This window comes from Chrysemys picta, chromosome 11, assembly GCF_011386835.1.
Source record: "Chrysemys picta bellii isolate R12L10 chromosome 11, ASM1138683v2, whole genome shotgun sequence".
Taxonomy (NCBI): Eukaryota; Metazoa; Chordata; order Testudines; family Emydidae; genus Chrysemys; species Chrysemys picta.
Genome location: NC_088801.1, coordinates 50571734 through 50592005, shown reverse-complemented (window position 1 = coordinate 50592005; position 20272 = coordinate 50571734). Strand labels below are relative to the sequence as shown.

At 41.1% G+C, this 20272-nt stretch overlaps 1 protein-coding gene across 4 annotated transcripts in view; it reads left to right on the top strand.

The window, feature by feature from the left end:
- The window catches only part of COL5A2 (collagen type V alpha 2 chain), a 179995-nt gene that overhangs the window by 87192 nt on the left and 72531 nt on the right, over positions 1-20272 (top strand). The window contains exons 2-9 of one of the 4 annotated variants that reach the window (XM_065561994.1): positions 1325-1557; positions 5326-5358; positions 6405-6437; positions 10322-10375; positions 14273-14310; positions 16295-16405; positions 18751-18828; positions 19991-20035. In XM_065561994.1, coding sequence (XP_065418066.1) covers positions 18766-18828; positions 19991-20035 — 108 coding nt within the window. In that variant the 5' untranslated portion in view covers positions 1325-1557; positions 5326-5358; positions 6405-6437; ... (2 more) ...; positions 16295-16405; positions 18751-18765. Of the gene's footprint in view, positions 1-1324; positions 1558-3416; positions 3431-4759; positions 4861-5325; positions 5359-6404; positions 6438-10321; positions 10376-14272; positions 14311-16294; positions 16406-18750; positions 18829-19990; positions 20036-20272 lie in introns of those variants that run through there. The other 3 variants (XM_065561992.1, XM_065561995.1, XM_065561993.1) reach the window with 3 other exon arrangements.

Here is a 20272-nt window from a genome sequence, read left to right as displayed (position 1 = left end):
TGACGTTACAAGTTTGGTTGATAAAGGTAATAGTGCTGATTTAATATACGTAGACTTCTGTCATTTGACTTGGTACTGCATGACATTTTGATTAAAAAAAAACTAGAAAGATATACAGTTAACATGCCATTAAGTATATTGGCTAACTGATAGATCTCAAAATGTAATTGTCAACAGGGAATAATCATCGAATGGCTGTGTTCCTAGTGGGGTCCGTTGGGTATCCGTTCTTGATCCTACGCTATTTAAAATTTTTATTAATGACCTGGAGGAAAACAAAATCATGTTTGCAGGTGACACAAAAATTGGGGGTAAACGGTAAATAATGAAGAAGACAAGTTAGTACTATAAAGAGTGGTCTGGATCTCTTAGTAAACTGGGTGCAAACAAACAATATGCATTTTAATATGGCTAAATGTAAATGAATAGATCTAGGAACAAAGAATACAGGCCACACTTACAGGATGGGTATTCCAGCCTGGGAAACAGTGACTGAAAACGATTTGGAATCATGGTGGATAATCAGCTGAACATGAACTCCAAGTTTGACGCTGTGGCCAAAAGGGCTACTGTAGTCTTTGAATGAATAGACAGGAATCTTAAGTAGGAGTATTACCCCCGTATGTGACTGCTGCTGGAATATTGTGTCCAGTTCTAGTTGTCCACAGTTCAAGAAGGATGTTGATAAATTGGAGAGGGTTCAGAGAAGAGCAACAAGAATGAGTCAAGGATTAGAAAACAAGCCTTACTGTGATAGACTCAAGGAGCTTAACCTATTTATCTTAACAAAGAGAATATTAAAGGGTAACTTTATTACAATCTGTAAGTACCTACACGGGGAACAAATATTTAACAATCGTCTCTTCAGAGACAAGGTGTGGCACGATCCAATGGCTAGTAGTTGAAGCTAAACAAATTCAGACTGGAAATAAGATGTAATTTTCTAACAGTGAGAGTAATTAATCTTTGGAACAACTTACCAAAAGTCATGGTGGCATCTCCATTACTGATAATTATTAAATCAAAATTTTCTAAAAGATATACTCTAAGAATTATTTGGGGGAAGTTCTATGTCCTCTGTTATACAGGAGGTCAGAGTAGATGATCACCAATGGTCCCTTCTGGCCTTGAAATTTATGAATCAAAGAGGTTAAAGAGTTGGCATTTTAAAGTCCCAAGGATTGGTTTCTACTCCATTGTTGGGCTGTTGTCTTCATCACTCATGTGCTTTTTGCACCCATAACATACTGTTCCCAGTTAACACACTCCTCCTGTGGTTTAGCAGTTTGCAAGTGCCTAAAAAGTGTTTTCTGTTCTTTCCTAGAAGAGGATGCTGAAGAAATAGCCTGCACTCAAAACGATCAGATGTACCTGAACAGGGATATCTGGAAGCCCTCACCATGCCAGATTTGTGTCTGTGACAATGGAGCCATTCTCTGTGACGAGATCCAGTGTCAGGATGTGTTAGAATGTGAGAGCCCTCAGATTCCCGCAGGAGAATGCTGTCCTGTGTGCCCCAACACAGCACGTGTTGATTTTGATGGCAATATTGGTAAGGCTGCTTTAGATTCCTTATTTTACATGAAGCCTGGTAAGCTGATGTTTTGAACAATGTCATCTCTGATATGGTAGTTTGAGATGAGCAAAGGAGATGGTGTTCAGATCCAGATCTGCCCAGGGTTTGGCGTTTGGATGTGATGCAAAAGTAGGGCTAAAGTTCAGGTTCAGCAAACTCTCACAAGCAAACTTGTGAGATCAGCTATTCTCACGAGATTTCCACGGTCTTAGACTCGAATCTCAATAGAATGGTTATTCCAGTGAGATTTTTGCTGTCTTGAGTTGTATCTGAGCTGGGTCTGAAAGAGAGTTCCTTTCTGGCTGCAGTTCATACACACACCCAATACTGTTGAGGTGACTTCATAACCAGAGGTTTGATCTTAATCCCCCTTTTGGAATCTTGATGAGGTTTGGATTTCAGGTTCTTGTTCGGATCCATCTTTATAAAAAACATATCAATTTGATGGTTACATTCCATACACACCTCCTATTTTCCCTACTAAAATTGTATATGTGTAAATATAAAAATTGTATAATACAATTTAAAGAAATTGCCAAGTGTGAAAGCATGTGATGGACAAGTAAATCCAGATGAATCAACCTGAATTTTCAGTCAAAGCTAAACTAAACCTCTTATGAGATATAAAAAAGGTTTACTTCATCTTTTAATTTTTAATATTTTTCATTTCATTTTCCTTTATTTTTTTGCTCCTCTGCATTTTCTTCTTGTGTCCGGGCCCAGAAACAGAAAATATGAGTAATTTTACATTAAAGACTGTTTTTGTCACATTTCTAGTTCAGTTTTTCAGACCCATGAGATTAGGATAAAATTTAGATAAATCATCCAAAAACGATCGGGTAAATTTCTGAACAAAAATCTCTAAACTTTTCATTCTATACTCCTTAACACTGTGTATTATATTATTTGAACCATATAATCATCTAAAGGCATTTTAAAAAGGGAAATAATTATTGCTGGTTATATTAGTGTAAATAATGTGGAGTAATGATAAAGGGAACATAGTTGGGAGTTGTATAATTAAGCAATAAGACAAGACATGGCATGCGTTAATAAGCAGATGGTGCATACTTGCTGTGCATTAGGAGGCATTAGGCCATGGATGAGTGTCTTCAAGGAAGAAGAGCATTATGGATACATTCTGGAATGTGTTGATGCTATTAAAGATATTAATAAATATCCCTCCTAAAGATTTTTGTTATGAGCCTCACCTCAGAACTGTGAATTCACTGCCAGTGGGGACTGTACATGAGTATTGCAAGTACTTGACAAAAAAACTCAAAGATCATTCAATCGTCTGTAGCTTTTGAAAAAAATCAGTGTCAAATACCATGATATCGGGTGGGATTTTCAAAAGTGCTGGTCTGTCTGTTCCCAGTGAAGTTGATGGGAATTTCACCATTGACTTGAGTCGGAGCAGAGTTAAGCCCATGTTGAGTGCTGTTGAAAATCCCACCATAGTGTTAAGCATTCTTAAAGAGTCTTGGAGACAGATGTATTCACTTACGGAAAGGGGGAAATTAGTGCGGATATACAGTGGGACACCATTAAAATGTCATTTGCTATTCTGGGGTAATTGTATTGAACATGCTATTTCCTATTCTGTCCAACACTCAGAGAGGCTGGGCATCTAGGGAACTCTTCCACACCTTACTGATCCCCATTGAGGAAGGTGGGGCATGTGTACCTCTGGGCACTTCTCAAGCTCCCCATTTGCAATCTGACCATTTCCTATGCCTCCACGTTGCACCATTCTGGCTGTACAGACATCCATTCACTCCTTAGAATGTTTTGCCTCTCTCAGTAAACTAATTTGTTTCCTTTTTTGCTCCTTTTATAGGTAGAGGAAGGAAGGTAAGTTTTACTTTTTAAACTTTTTTAAGTGTATTAAAGCCCTAAAAAGGCTCCAGTCCTTTACTTGCGGCACTTAGAAAATTTAAATTATACAGTAAAATATCACAAACACTGCTCATCTCACTCTGGCTAGTGGATATATCAACATATCCCAGCAGACATCATAAAATAATTAACCTCCCATAGCTGGCATCTTAATAATGAAACCTCTTTGTTCTCACCGAACCTTCTTCCTAATGCCTGGGGAGATTGCAGTCTATCTGGAAGGGTACCAAATCCTGGGGTGGAAGGGCCCCCAACCTAGGTTCCCTTATGGAGAGCCCCTCCCAGAAACCTCTCTTTTATCAAGGAAGTTCCAGGTGTAGTACCTCAGCTGGCTTCATCTCTAGCAGCATCACACAGGGATAAAAGGGTTCCAGACCATTTAAGACTTTATGCTGGGATTTTGTGAGGGAGTTAGGTGCCCAACGCCTCCTGATCCCCTTAGGTCCCTGAAAAGCCCAGCTTCAGCACCTTGTATTCCACACATAAACTAATTAGTAGTTAGTTCATATCCTGGAGCGCTGGTGTAATGAGTCCCAACATGGAGACTTGTTTAATAAGCAGGGTTATTATAACAGTTTCATACTACCTAAATAATATTGTACTATTAAGAATTCTGTGTGTGTTACATTTGCTGTTATATTTAATTAATTCATGGAGTTGACCATGGATCAATTAGACCTTTGCATTAATCACTACAGATTACATACAGGAGTCAACATGCAAGTGCTCTTTAGCTCTATTTCAGTTATGCCTTATTTGATCACTATGTGTCATGAATACATATTTTAAAAATATAAACATCTTTCCAGCTTCCCTTCCACTTTCACTACTGTAATAGTTCAGCTGACACAACAGAGCTCAGCTAACAGCATTACTTAATTCAACACTCAACACTAAATCTCATCAGAGAAAGAACAAAGCAAAATTGAAACTGAGGTACTCAATTCCCATAGGAAGAAGAAGAACAGGAGTACTTGTGGCACCTTAGAGACTAACAAATTTATTAGAGCATAAGCTTTCGTGGACTATATGCATCCGAAGAAGTGGGCTGTAGTCCACGAAAGCTTATGCTCTAATACATTTGTTAGTCTCTAAGGTGCCACAAGTACTCCTGTTCTTCTTTTTGCGGATGCAGACTAACACGGCTGTTACTCCGAAAATTCCCATAGGGTTAGCAACCCTTATCGGATTTCACACGAGTGTACACTGCAATAGTATGCTAGTTATAAGTGGAGATGGTCCTGAACAGAAAAAAATAGCTCAGTTTCCATCTTTTCAGCCTTCCAAAGTTCAAGAGTGTTTGGATCTGAAGGTTCATTTTGACCCATTGTTGACCAGCCTGAGTGGTATGTTACTGTAGATACAGTAGGAGGCATTCTCTCCTGGTAAGATACTTTTGTTGTCTGTTGGTGTGAGAATGTCTGTAACATACCACATTGTGTGAGGATAAGCAGGGAGAAAATGTGTTGTAGTGAGATCTCTTAGAAAAAATGTTAATTTAAATACTTACCTCCAATAAATAACCTATTAAGAGGGGAGCTAGCCTCAAATAAGTATTTAACATTCATTTATATTTTTAAAGTGATAGGTTGTAGATATTCAGTAACTCTAAACATTCACTTCTGAGTAAATGCAGTAGCAGTATTAGAGGATAATGTCTTTATACCTTCCTCTGTGGAACTAAATTGAATGTACTAAGATTGTTACTTGGTAAACCAGGCAAGGAAGTTTAATGTCACAGTGTGCATCGTGTGTCAGTAATAATGTTGGAGAAGGCAGTTAAAGTTCATAAATAATGTTATTCATTAATAGTCTGCTATCTGAGCTATTTTTGTTACTGTATCCTGCAGGGACAAAAAGGAGAACCTGGAGTGGTGCCAATTGTAAGTTAATTTCTTCTTCGTTTATCAGTGCTTTTTGGAAGTATACATGTCTCATGCTGTAATTTAGGAGATTTAAGAAAATTAATCACCCATATAACAGAATTGTAGCGTTTATCCAATGAAAATATGTAAATTATTTAACACCAGCAACTGCCACAACAAGATTTTTAATAGTTGCATTTAGTTGTAAGGAATAAAATTAAGTCTAAGGAGAATTTCTTCCTAAAATATACCCAACAGGAGTTTTTGATGGCTAATATTTCATATGTGCCATTGAAACCTGTCAATTGTATTTTTGGGAAAAAATTCTGCAGAATTAAACCTGTACATAGTGATTTTCTTCTTCATAGTTAGAATCTGTGCATAGTGTAATGGGCAATAGGTTAATATTAGAAGGGTCTAGAACTCATAAGTAGAGCTGGTAAACAAAATCAGCAATTTCTTAATTGAAAACCATTTGTTTTTGACATTTTTTATTTTTAAAAAATGCTCAAAATTCAGAATTCAAAATATTTTTTTAATAATTGTCTGACAGTTGCAACTTTCTGTCAGTTATTTATTTTTCCCCTCCCCCTCTGCCCCGCGCAGGAAAACTGTGGGGAAAGGTAAAAACATTAGAGAAAGTGAGAATAATTCAGATTCTCTCACATTTACTTTTTCCTCCTGGAAAAAGTTGACAATATGATTTTTTGTAAAAAGAGAAAAAGTGGTGGAAAAACACTTTTAAAAACTTTCTAGTGGAAAAGTGAAAAAAAAGTTAAAAAGAGAGAGAAAGTAACACCCTCACTTTTAAAAATCTTTATTCGCACTTTTCTAGTAGAAAAAAGTCAGCATAAAATTATCATCATACTTCCAAAGTTCTTGTTATGTTATTCTGAAAAGGTACTGAAATTTAAAAGGGGTTACAAAAACCTAAAAGTTGTCAGGTAGCTTAATTTACTGTACAAATCTTCATCGTTCAGTGAGCAGTTTTCCTTAGGGTAGCCATGACAAATGCATTCCTAGTGTTTTGTGAAAGTTTTAGCTCATGTCTTCTCTGTGTTTAGGTTACAGGAATACGAGGCCGCCCAGGACCATCAGTAAGTAGCATCTGAGCTTCTGTTCTTCTGATTATATTATTTCCAGTCTCTTCAATTTCCATTTTTTTACTGTGAAAATGACTGTAATGCCTGGTGGGTGAGGCAGGCTAGGGGGAAGTCCAGAGCAGTAGTCAAGTGTGTGCAGGTGGTTGGGCAGCCAGAAGGTTCACCAGTATCAGAGGCAGTCTGGGGCAATGGTCTGAGTTCTCTCAGGGGTCGGTAGCCGGGAGAGCCAATCCATGGGGCTGGGTCAGTGGGCTGTGGAGGCAAGGTCAGGTGAGGTGGCAAGGCAACAAAGTAAAGTCATTACTCCTGGGGGACTTTTGCACCACTGCGCATGTGCATATTTAATGAGCCCTGCAGATTTCTATTTTTTTGCGCAGAAAAAAGCTTCTGCCAAAATGTTGCTGCAGTTCCACCTTTTGCCCACCTGAGGGCGATGTGGTGATAGCTCCCCTCCAAGGAGGGGAGCGAGAGCTGCCTTAGCAGCACTTGTCAGGCCAGGTCAGGAGACAGGGTCTGTGGGGTGCCTGGGGGAGGACAGACTGGGCTGGGGCAGAATGGGAGTGAGGACACAGAGACACATGGGGATGGGGGAGGGGTACAGGGACACATAGGGATGGGGGGCTAGAGGAGGGCACAGAGATACTTGGGGCAGGGGGAGGGGTGCAGAGCTACATAGGGACAGGGGGTAGCTGGGTGATGGCACAGAGACTCATGGGGATGGGGAGGGGTACAGGGACACATGGGGCTGGGGGGCTGGGTGTGGGCACAGAGACACATGGGGATGGGGGAGGGGTGCAGAGCTACATAGGGACAGGGGAGTGGCTGGGTGAGGGCACAGAGACACTTGGGGACAGGGGCAGATGTGCCTGACTGAATGGGAGAGGCTAGGGGTCAGCCAGAGTCTGCATGGGGGAAGCTCCCTAACAATCCCTCCCTACCACTCCCAAAAACCTGTTCAGTACTTTTCCCATTCATACCCCACAGCCCTCCAAGTTCACACCCAGGATCCTTCCCAGCAATTTCTTCCCTCTCCCTCAGCTCCTCAATTACCCTGACTCCCCCAAGCCTTTGCACTGCTTCTGAGAGGTGCAGGAAATACAGTTCTGTAGTGTAGCTTAAATGAATTATTACTCAGAGTTCTGTATTCATATGCCTAGTAAGGAATCTATTTGTCAAAAAACATTTCCTGAATTTTGTTGTTGTTTGTATTGATACAGACATACTTGCTGACAGGTATTTTGAAATAAATGTCCAAAAATAATTGAAACTGGTGTGATTATATTGTGTTATTTTGACAAATAAAATATGCAGAATTTTGCAGAATTTTAAAATATTTTGCGCATAATTTTAAATTTTGTGTTGCAGAATTTTTAATTTTTTGGTACAGAATTCCACCAGGAGTAATGACAGTCATGCAAAGCAGCAAGGCAAGGTGTCTAGGCACCAACCAGCAGGCAATGGCCTGTTGCTATCGCACCTATCAAAATGGGGTTCTGGTGCATGACTGGGAATCTCATGCACTACAATAATACAAATAATAAATATTAATTAATAAATAATAATCCAGGGGCAAACCTTGTCTGAGCTTCCATGGTTGTGGAGGGCCCTGCCTTCAATGTAGCTGATATGGCTCCACCGAACAGGGAAGGAGCAGGACTGGGGACCCTGTGCTGGTGTTTAAACCCATTAGTATGCTACAGAGAAGAGCTCATTGAAGGCTAATTGAGATACAGCATGCAGAGGTGGGTTGAGAAGGGAGAGGAATGGGGCAGAGTCCTGTGGGTCCAACAACCAATGGACCTCCTGGTACTGTATGTCGGAAGCTGTAGTAGAAGCCACATATTGTCTTTGCTACCAGTATGTGACCTGGTGGGGATGGAAGGTTGCATTTTTCACACTCCTATGCAGGAATTGGTACAAGGCAGGGGTAGGATATGTTCATCCATGAAAGCCATAAATACTGAAAGAGGGGTGTGAGAGGGCACTAAACTTCAGGGGCCATATTGTCCTTCTATTAGGTAGCCTACAACAGTGGTTTTCCACCTGTGGTCCATGGACCTCTGAGGGTCTGCAGACTATGTCTAAGATTTCCAAAGGAGTCCATACCTCCATTTGAAATGTTGTAGGGGTCTACAAGTGAAAAAAAGGTAGAAAACAACTAGCCTACAACAATAAGATGTAAGAAGCAACTCACAAGTGTATGAGTTACATACAGCCAGGAATATTGGTATACTGCCCCGAGGGCCAATGAACATGGCAGCAGGAGTTATGAAGCCACAGAAAAGAGAGCATGAAAAAATAAATTAAGGACATAGACACAGAAACCCAGACAATGCTAAATACTCCCTCTGGGAATGGAAATGAATCAGACGCATAAGAGAGAGACAAATAAAACAGTCCTAAGCTGCTGTAAAATCTTTGGCAGAATGCAGTTGTTGTGCTGAGCATGCACAATGACATCAGGAAAGGACAGCAGTCTTGAGATCATAGGACAGGAGAAAAGGATGGAGCACATAAGAAATGGAAAGCAGGTTGCTAAGGGATTTCTGGCACTAAAACAAATGCTGTGCCATAGCAGCTGTGAGAGTGCTTTTGGCCACCAGGTGTGCCTTGTGGATACTGAACCTATTGACCTATTTGTAGGGATTGATGCTCAATTCCACCCTTGTATATGTGCATGTGCCTGCTGAGATCCAGGGCATCAGGGCCTGTCCTAGAATCCTTAGGAGAATCCTTTGTTCTTCAGTGTGAACCATGTCCTTAAGGATTCATTTCTTCCTTATTTTCCAGATCTGCATCTAGCACCTCTCTGTAATGCCTCTTGCATCATTAAAGTTGCTGTCACCTCGTCTGGCCCAGGGCAGCTGTTCTGATCTCTTTTTTCTTTCCATCCTTTTTGGGTATTGCCTTCTGCTGCTGCTTCGTGATTATGTTTATACTTTTTTCCCTATTTGGTTGCTACTTTGGCTGCTGTGTGTGGGGCCTCTCTTATCATTTCCCTTCTCGTGTTCACCCTCTGGTGCTTGTTCATTAAGATAGGTATCCATTCCCGAGGAGAGGATTGCATGTATGCAGAACTCCTCTTTCTCTGTACCTTTTTAAGCCGAAATTTTCTTGCATGCACTCTTTCCTGCACCCCTTGGATGAAAGGGCCCTCAATCAAGATGCTCTTCAAGAGTAACACATTCACAACTAAAATGAATTTCTCTCTTCTTTTCCCCACCCCAGAAATAAATGACAGATGTTGGGTGGAATTCCGCCCCATTCAAGTCACTGGACTAGCAGTAGGGCCAGGATTGTATCCCTTGGGTGTGATTTTCCATTGCCTTCCACCTTCCACCTGCACAAAGTGAGAGCAAAGTGGATGTAAAATGCTACCACCAATATGACAGTGGAGAATTCTTTTTTGATAGAGGAGCCACTCTGGGGTCACTGCTTCCTGCCTCATGGCCAAAGTGCAGATCTGGTCAGATCTGCATCAATGGTGCAGATCTGTGTTCTGGCACAGGGAGTCTCTGATGAATTTCACAGGGGACAAGCACCTCTTTTGTAGACTGCCCAAATCCTGTAACCTGACTGCAGTGGAATAGCACTGGTTCTATATGTTTGAGAAAAAATGGGGAGCATTTGAGGCTCTTTGTGATATTCATGATATTGTTGTCTAACATTTCTCTCCTGAATCTGTAAGAAGTGATTTGAAGTGAGTCCACCTTTTTAAAAGGCAAACAAACCAAAGTACTGCCTCACACTGAGTGTACGCTTTCTTGAGAAGGGCTGTTTTTATAAAATTACTTTTAAAATAATTATTTTATTTTACATTTTCAAAACTCTGTAAATCATTAGCTCAATGTATTTAATGATTTTATTTATTCCTTTAGGGACCTCCAGGTTCACAAGGACCAAGAGGAGAACGAGGACCTAAGGGGAGACCTGTAAGTTGCTAAATGCTGTTCTTAGAAGTTCACTTAATCAGTATTCACGTGCAGGGCTGACCTCAAAGTGCTAAATTGCTTTACATCTGCTCTAACATCCAATGCCTTATAAACATTCCAGTTCCTTTCCACCCATCTCCCAAAACACAGATCACAAGGCCAGAGGATTTTATATCTACTGGTTCTCTGAGTAGTTTGAAACGTGAATTTTACCTTTGAAACAATTGACCAAGGTCTAGAGGCATTGCCACTGACAAGTCATCATTTGCCAACACTTACCCAAAATGAGACATGAAGTATCTCATACCTTTATATGGCAACTAAAGGTAAATGTTGACTTTTTAATGGCGACAACATTGTATCAGAGGTGATGTTAACTGCTTAGAGCAGTGGTTCTCAAACTAGGGCCGTCGCTTGTTCAGGGAAAGCCCCTGGTGGGCTAGGCCGGTTTGTTTACCTGCTGTGTCCGCAGGTTCGGCCGATCACGGCTCCCACTGGCCGCGGTTTGCTGCTCCAGGCCAATGGGGATTGCAGGAAGGGCGTCCAGCACGTCCCTCGGCTCGCACCACTTCCTGCAGCCTCCATTGGCCTGGAGCGGCGAACCGCGGCCAGTGGGAACCGCGATTGGCCGAACCTGTGGATGTGGTAGGTAAACAAACTGGCCCAGCCCACCAGGGGCTTTCCCTGAACAAGCGGCGGCCCTAGTTTGAGAACCACTGGCTTAGAGTATTTCAAAATGGAAGAGAGAGCTCAAGAAATAAGTAGGAGTCAATGTGTGGGCGGAACGTATGTTAGTGAATAATATTATTAAGACTGCACTGCAGAAATAAATGCTCAATAAAGGAATTTCAGCATCTGCATGATTGGTGGTTGCATGAACCACAGAAAGGCTGAAAGGGAATGGTGAAGATATCAAAGGAGTTGAGGTTCTTTCAAGTGGGTATAAAAAGGATCCTTTCAATCTCAGAATTCTCTTCTCTGCTCCATAATGTTCTAGCATGGAACCTTTGAAGTAGGATTATGCTTTATAATGGTAGACTGTTTCTCCAACATGTTCCTTATTGAAACAAAACCACAGCAAAAATACAGAAGCTGCTTTAAACAGGTTTTTAGATTTTAAACAGCAACATTATTTCAATTTATCTTGGATACTCTCTCATCCCTTACTACAGAGGTAGTTCTCATTGACTGCCTGTGGCCTTGACCAAAGGCCAGACCTCTGAGACCCATAAGAATACTTTACTCCTTTCCACCCCTACTCCTCCCACCCAAAATTTTGAGGCTGCTTTTGGAAAGGGGGGCCTCCATGCTAATGCTGACTTTTTATTTCCTAATGGACCTGCATTTAAGGAAAACAAAAAACATTTAGATGTAAATGAAGTAGTGTCATATTTTTCTACTTTTATTTTAGGCATCAGATTATTTGTTAATCATGTTATGTGATGAAATGCCACTTGGTGGTTGAGTTTAGCAGCTGTAGGTTTATAAAATACATTGCATTGTAGGAGGAGGAGTTTTGAAATAAGAAGCAATGTAGCTGTATGTTTAGCAGCAGCAACCTTTGTTTCTGCAATCTGCCTCCTGGGATTGAACAGTTACTTCTTTGAATTCAAACATTATTATTCTTAGTTTTTACAAGTAATGTTTTTACATGATTGAAAATAAACTAAATCTTGTTCAGGGGCTCTAGTTTCACGTAGTATACTGGTACAGTAGGTATTAATTATATTACTGTCTTAATAGTATGATAAACTGTGGTTTGAAACTGTTTTACTGTGGACTACTTTCTTTCACTATAATATCAAAGGCAAAACTTTAATCTTTTGTTTTCTGAATACCAGTAACAAATAACCACAGTATTCTTGTATTTGCAGTAAACTGTGTGCATGTTCAAAGGATGCCACCTTGTGGCCTAGCTGGAATATCTCTTACTCAAAATCTCCCCATGGTTGCTGAGTTACTAAAAGATGAACAGGGACAAACAAAATGGTTTTACAAAACAAAAACATTCAATATGAGCTACCTCCCGCTGGTTAGTTGTCCTCTCCAAATTAATATAAACACACAATTTGCTAGTTTTCATTCCACAGTGTTGATGTCGCAGCTGATGAATTTTTGGAGGTTAAAAAAATGCTTCACATTATATTTTTTCCTACCACAAAGTATGTGTCTAAAGGGATGTTTTGGTATAAAGCTAATGCATTGTTGCCCTCAAACTCCATTTAGCATGGAGGGTTCAGTGCTTGTGGGCCAGTCAAAACAAAATAAAACATCTGGAGACAACAAATAAATACTATTGGCCATGATTTTCAAACGTGACTAGTAATTTGGGGTGCCTCAATTTTTTGGGTGCTCAACCTGAGACATTTTAAAGAGGCTTGATTCTCAGGTGGCAGGCGCTCCTCACCTTCTCTTAAATCAGGCTGCTTTAAGGTGTCTCAAGTTGGACATTTTAGAAAAGCTTGTCCCATTGTTCATTGGCATTCATATCTTCTTTCCAATGAGTGGATTCTGTCTGTTTCATTCTAGAACAAAGAAAAGAAAATAGAAAAACACATTGCTCCTGTTTTTAGATTGTAAGATTTTTGAGGCTGGCATTATGTCTACCTCTGTTTGTATAAGACCTACTATAATGGGGCCCAATATTGTCTGGGGCCTGTGGGTGCTACTGTAATTTACATATTAAATAATAATGCAGGATTTCTGAGGAGACTCTAGTAGACTTACCATCTGTGTGCATCCATCCTACAGGGATGGGCTCATTCTAGTCTGGGGGTGGGCAAACTTTTTGGCCCAAGGGCCACATCGGGGTTGCGAAACGATATGGAGGGCCGGGTAAGGAAGGCTGTGCCTCCCAAAACAGCCTGGTCCCCGCCCCTTATCTGCCCCCTCCCTGCCCCCCTCAGATCCTCCAACCCCCTCTGCTCCTTGTCCCCTGACTGCCCCCTCCTGGGACTCCCATGCTTATCCAACCCCTCCGTTCCTCGTCCCCTGACCGCCCCCCTCCCGAACCTCCACCCCATCCAGCCGCCCCCTGCTCCCTGTCCTCTGACCACCCCCTGGGACCTCCCGCCCCTAACCACCCCGGGACCCCATCCCCTAATTGCCCCCTGCTCCCTGTCCCCTGACTGCCCCCCAGGACCTCCTACCCCTTATCCAACCCCACCGCTCCCCGCCCCCTTACCATGCTGCTCAGAGCGGCAGGACTGGCTTATTGGAAAGCCTGGGAAGTGGGTGGGTGCAAGCCGCGCAGCCTGGCAAGAGCAGCAGGCCAGAGCGCTCCCTGCGCAGCAGAGTGGCTGCGGGGGGAGGGGGACAGCCGGGGAGGGGCCAGGGGCTAGCCTCCCCGGCCAGGAGCTTAGGGGCCAGGCAGGACAGTCCCGCGGGCCGGATGTGGCCCACGGGCCATAGTTTGCCCACCTCTGTTGTAGTCCATAGCTCCTGTTCAGTCAACAACTAGAACTGAAGTTCAGGCAGCGTGTATGTGTATGTTAAGGGAAAAGGCTGCTTTTTTCCCATGTTGCTAGGATCACATGACTTCTGACCATAAAAACTGTATAGCTAGAATTATGAAAGAAAGCATTAAGTTGTCCCTGGGAGTTTTGAGGAGTTCATTAGTACCTGATATGGTAGACGTGGGCTATCCTAATGCAGTCCCCAACTCCTGGGGGACTCATTCCAATGCACAGCAAACCCTCAGATGATTACAGTCCTTATCAAATAGAAATAAACGCAAGCCAGCTGGTTATAGTAGTACAGCATGTGTTTGTAATGATGGCTCATTAAGGAAGACTTCATAAGTTTTATGGTTGCGGGCTCTTTATAGAGATTTAGCAAAGTTCAAAGGCTCATAAAATGTTTCCTTCACTATAATCAAACATTTCTCTCCATGTGTAGGTGGAAGTGAAAGTGGTGGTCGGAGCAAACACTTCAAAGTATTTATTCATTTAAAAATGGATTTTTACGTGTCCATGAAATATTTCTATTGATTTTTGGCTGTTTAACTCCATTGATGTCTTGCCAGCTGCTTCTTTATTTAGTTCTTCTCATACAAGCTGGATGCAGGGAAAGGGGACAATATGGAATTCACTAGAATGACCATGTGACTGTAGTCACTCAGAGAAGCTATGGGATAGATTCTGGTCTAATTTATGCCACTGCTAATCTGAGGTAACTCCTTGGCATCAGTTAACCTAGTATTTGCACTAGTATAGATCACATTCCGAGGCCTGGTGTACACTAGAAAATTAAGTCAGCTTAACTACATTGCTCAGGGGTGTGAAAAAGCGGTGTAGGTGAGCCAACCTAGACAGTGCTAGGCTGACAGAAGAATTCTTCTCTTTTGACCTAGCTACCACGTCTCAGGGAGGTGTATTACTTGTGCTGACAGGAGAAACCCTCCCCTTCAGTGTCTACACTGAAGCATTGCAGTGGCACAGTTGCTCTGCTCTAGCATTTCAAGTTTAGGCAAGTCCTGTTCTTGTGTGTCATTTGTACAGCAAATTCATGATAGTTGGAGGTCTGTCTCTGATAGGAGGCTGCAAACATTCAGCTGCATTGAAATCTACTCTGTAATTCTTGCTACACTTACACTGTGTGCAAGGCTAAGCATTTCTAAAGCCACAATAAACACCTTTTGGGAATGATATGAACTGTTCCTGGGCCCCTAAAAGAATATTTTTAAAGAGGACAGTCTAATTTATCTCCATAATTGATGGCTGCTGTTACTTCCAGACAGTGCTTCTTGTCTGAGGAGCAGGAATGATCATGAGAATGGTCATGTTGGGTCAGACTAATGGTTCATCTAGCCCAGTATCCTGTCTTCTGATAGTGGCTAGTGCCAGATGCTTCAGAGGGAATAAGCAGAACAGGGCAATCATTAAGTGATCCATCCCCTGTTGTCCAGTCCCAGATTCTTGCAGTCAGAGGTTTAGGAATACCCAGGACATGGGGTTGCATCCCTGACAATCTTGGCTAATAGCCATTGATAGACTTAGCTTCCATGAACTTATCTCATTCTTTTTTTAACCTGGTTATACTTTCTGCCTTCACAACATTCCATGGCAATGAGTTCCACAGGTTGACTCTGCATTGTGTGAAGAAGTACTTCCTTTTTGTGTGTGTTTTAAATCTGCTGCCTATTAATTTCACTGTCTGACCCCTGGTTCTTGTGTTATGTGAGGGGTAAGTAATTCTGCCCTATTCACTTTCTCCACACCATTCATGATTTTATAGACCTTTATCATATCCCCCCTTAGTCGTCTCTTTTTCAAGCTGAATGGTCCCAGTCTTATTAATTTCTCCTCATATGGAAGCTGTTCCATACTTGTAATCATTTTTGTGGCCCTTCTCTGTACATTTTTCAATTCTAATACATCTTTTTTGAGATGGAGCAACCAGAACTGCTGTCAATATTCAAGATGTTAGCATACCACAGATTAACATAATGGCATTAGGATATTTTCTGACTTATTATCTATCCGTTTCCAAATAGTTCCTCCCATTCTGTTAACTTTTTTGACTGCCACTGCACACTGAGTAATGTTTTCAGAGAACTATGCAAGATGACTCCAGGATCTCTTTCTTGAGTGGTAACAGCTAAATTAGACCCCATCATTTTGTATGTATAGTTGGGATTATGTTTCTCAACGTGCATTACTTTGCACTTATCAACACTGAATTTCATCTGCCATTTTATTTAGTGTTGTGAGATCCCTTTATAACTGTTTGCAGTATGCTTTGGACTTAACTAGCTTGAGTAGTTATGGGGGATGCTGTCTGCTTGAGGACCTTTTCAGCAGAAATATTACCATTCCTTTTGGGTTTAATAAAAGCTAGTCAAGCATTTGTAAATTCTAATGAAGCTCACTAATATATTTGGTATGTATCTGTACTAATTTCTGCTGACTTTCTTTCTAGGGTCCTCGTGGTCCTCAAGGGATTGATGGGGAACCTGGTATCCCTGGACAGCCTGGTGATCCTGGACCCCCAGGACATCCAACTCACTCAGGACCAGATGGGAGGAATGCAGTAAGTTTTATAGATGCATAAATATGGGACCCAGGTGAATGATAGACTGGATCTAGCAATGTGTCAAATGCCCCCAGTTCCCATTCACCACAGGATCTGACTTTCAGAGACACAAAACCGGCCATAGAAAGATAGCTTAGGGTTGGGATGTTGTGGATATGATTCCTATCCAGTCATTAATCTCTGCCACCCATTCTGATTAAAATGAATGATTTGCTCTTTGATACCTGGGGCCATGGGTGAAGAAGCATAATGAGTGTGGTGCCAGCCAATGGTAAGTGATCAAGTTTGCAGAGTGTCAGTGTGGCTGTGTTTTGTACATGCAGTAAATCAGGATTTAAGTATTTACATATGTTGGTATTTATTTCAGCCTCTTCTAACTTTAAGTTTTCTAATCAGCACAGGTTTAATTAGTGAATAGATGCTTTTTATGAATAGTTAAGATGATTCTTGCTCTCAATTTCTGTTGCATCTCTGAGAGGATGGGGATGTTAACCTACTACTTTCGTGTGCTCATAGATAGTAGGCTTGGAAAAGACCATCAAGGTAATTTAATCCACTTCTCCTCTATACTAAATGACTGGAGGAGGGGTGAGAGAATGAAATCTTTACCCTTTAATTAAACTGATCCAAACTTTGGAAACAAACGGATCAAATAAGAAGCTAATGGGAAGGGTGGAAAGTATCTGTCGAAGATGCAAATGGTGGCAAAAAGAGGATTAGTGATTCGGAAGGGCTGACTTTGGAGGAAGGTCTGAAAGAATTCAGTATGTATATTTTAGCAGTTAAAAAAATCCCAATACGAAATGCATTGGAGTCAATAGGAATCCGTCCATTCCAGTGGACTTTGGATCAGGCTCCAAGGGATTGAAGAGAAATAGTGTGATGGTTCCTGGAGGAATGAAGAGAAATGATGGGATGAAATTTAGCAAAGGGAAATTTAGGCTGAACAATGAGTCAATTTGTTATTAAGTTATTTAAAGTATGATTGAGCCAACTTCTTGGTTGCGCAGTGGATTCCCCTTCGCTGGAACTATTGAGACCTAAAGCTAGATGAAGCATTCAGGGATGTTCTATAGGGATAAATCCTGCACCGCATGGATGTGGATTAGGTGATCTGCAAGACATTTCTTTACAAAGATTCTATGAAGTGTAGGATTGATTACGGGTTAATATGAAATAAAATTGTTCCTTTTCATATTTTGTAAATTACGTCATTTGTTGGTGTTCTAAAGATATATTTCTTGATTCCCCACTGCATTACTGGCTTTATTGCACTGTAACTCTATTGAAATCAAGGGAGTTATGCTGATGACGGATGTAAAACTGGAGTAATGTAGTGGTGAATCAAGCCCTGATAATGCTGGGCCGCACATTGGCTCTTTATGTTACTCTAAGTGACCCTAAACCCAGCTGATCCAGCCCTCGGAGGATCTCCCCAGCGTTGTGGTACAGAACTGGTGTAGTGATTGCTAAACCACCCATCTTTTGTGGCAGCTGGCCTAGAAAGTGTGGTAGGAAGAGGCCTGGCCAGAGCTCCCCTGCTTCCAAGAGATTCCTGGCTTGTGTAATGGCCCTATGGCAGGAACAGGACAGGGCAGCCTTCAGGCACTGTGGTAGAAGACCAGTCAGAGGAGTGCAAAGGACAATGAGTACTCCTCAGTCACAACTGAGGAGCTGGCCCTTAATAAAGAAAATAAAAAGGTTTTGGTTTTTCAACCATATCAACAAGCAAGTAGGCAAGAGAGGGATGCGTGTTTGTTGAAAACCCTCCCTGCTTTAATTAATTTGTTTTGTAGGCTGGCACAGGATCACAAGAACAGCAGATGCTCTTCAGTTTTGCTGACTAAGGGAAATACGGTCAAAGTTATTATTTAAGATGAAAGAAAAAATCAGCTAATTTTCCACTTAGCTTCATATATTTCTAAATGTTAGGGACATTTATGTAAAAACAAAATAAAAATGTGAGGCTCAGAAAATGCTGAAAAATGTCTGCAGACAAGATTAAGATGGGTATAACTTAAAAGTCAGGGAAAGAGAAATTTATCTCATTTCAAGGAAGATCTTTCCTTTAATAATAACAAAAACTCTTTTTTGGATTAAAGTGCAGTACGGTTTGAAAAGCAAGCATGCAAATTGTGAATTACCAAACTCAGCTGCTCTTTGAGGGCCTGATCCAACTTCTGTTTAAGTGAATGAAAGTTTTTCTTTTAATGACAAAAATAAGATTTTCCTCTTTAGCACTGCAGAGCCAGAATAAATAATGAAAAGTGAGTTGTGTAATTTTCTGACTTTTGCATCATGAACACAATTGTCAGCTAAAAATGGGCTTCTCATTTTTACAGCCGTTTGCAGCTCAGATGGCAGGATTGGATGAGAAATCTGGAATCAGTAGTCAAATGGGATTCATGCCTGGTGCAGTGGTGAGAACACATTGAGTACCTCTGTGATAGAACAGATCTGAAGTAGAATATGTATGCAAGAAATGAATGAATAGCAAAGACATCCACCCAAATGTCCTATGCTTCCTCTATGTAAATGCACTTAACACTTTTCTTTTCAACCCAACATTTGATTCTCACCCAGGATCACAAGTGGTTTACTTGTTTGTTCCTATTGTTATATTAATATTATTTATTGGTTTGTTGCTGTTTCCTTCTCTTACCTGCTCCTTGTACTGGAAATGTAATATGGAACCCACTTGAAAACCAGGGGTTCTGTGTTTAAGACAGAACATGAAACTTGCATGATACCAGTTCTTTGTGACTCTGTCAAAATACAAATTCTGCTCTCCTGTAGTATTCTCTCTTATTTCCCTAGTATTCCTAGAAGCTGGGTGAGAATTGCTTTCAAACAAAATTGTTATTGCTCTCAGAGTTGAGGTTTCAATTCAATAAGTTATTTTTCTTAAATTTCACTCCTTTTTTAGGGAGGAAAATTTCATGAAATTCTGAACAAATTTATTGTGAAACTCGACCCTTTAAAAACAGTTGTTAAGATTTCACAGACTACTGAGGCCCTCTCCCATACATTTAGTGTAGCAGGATAAGCACAATACAGCACTGGTCCCACAGTTCTACTCATTTGAATAATGAGGCAGAGATTTGAGTTTGAATTAATTAAACATGATATTTGGCTACATTGTACTTGACAAGTTTATTTTTGATTGTTACATTTTTGTTGTAGAGTGAGGCAGGCCTCAAAGCCTCACCGGACCTAAGGCCTCACCGCACATTCCAAGCTTGTAGCATAACTAGGAGGAGAGTTTCTCTCCTCCCACATTTAGTGACTCTACAGGGAAAAAGCAATCCAAGGTTTTCAACCCCTTCTGAATTACATGCCTCCCAATGTTCTGATTCTTCTTCGACTCCCTTCCTCTTCTTCCCTTCCCCTTTTGACTCCCTTCTGCACCTAACAGCCCAGTGTCTATTGAGTATCAGCTCATTATGCTTCCAGAGGCTTTGACCATAAAAGTGTTAGTTTGAAGGTCACCATCAGACATGCCCTTTCGCTTGGTTTACATGGTGAGATGATTTGATTTCATTTATTTTAAGACGGTTTAACAAGCCCTTGTGTTTTTAATAGGGTCCAGTGGGTCCAAGAGGTCCGCAGGGTCTACAAGGACAACAAGTAAGTGATTTGTTCCGTGGTATTTAACACAGATGTACACAAAAGGAATAAGAACAGACAGAGTGCATGATATCTAAAGTGTTCACGTAGGCCCTGTTTCTGGAAAGTATCCTTCATCAAAGGTGTAAGTCCTTTGCTAGTTAGGGATGTACTTAAGCATGTGGTTAAGTGCTTTCCTGATTTAAAGCCATAAAGATGTAGTGCACACACAGAAATTCCATCCTAAAAAAGTATTAA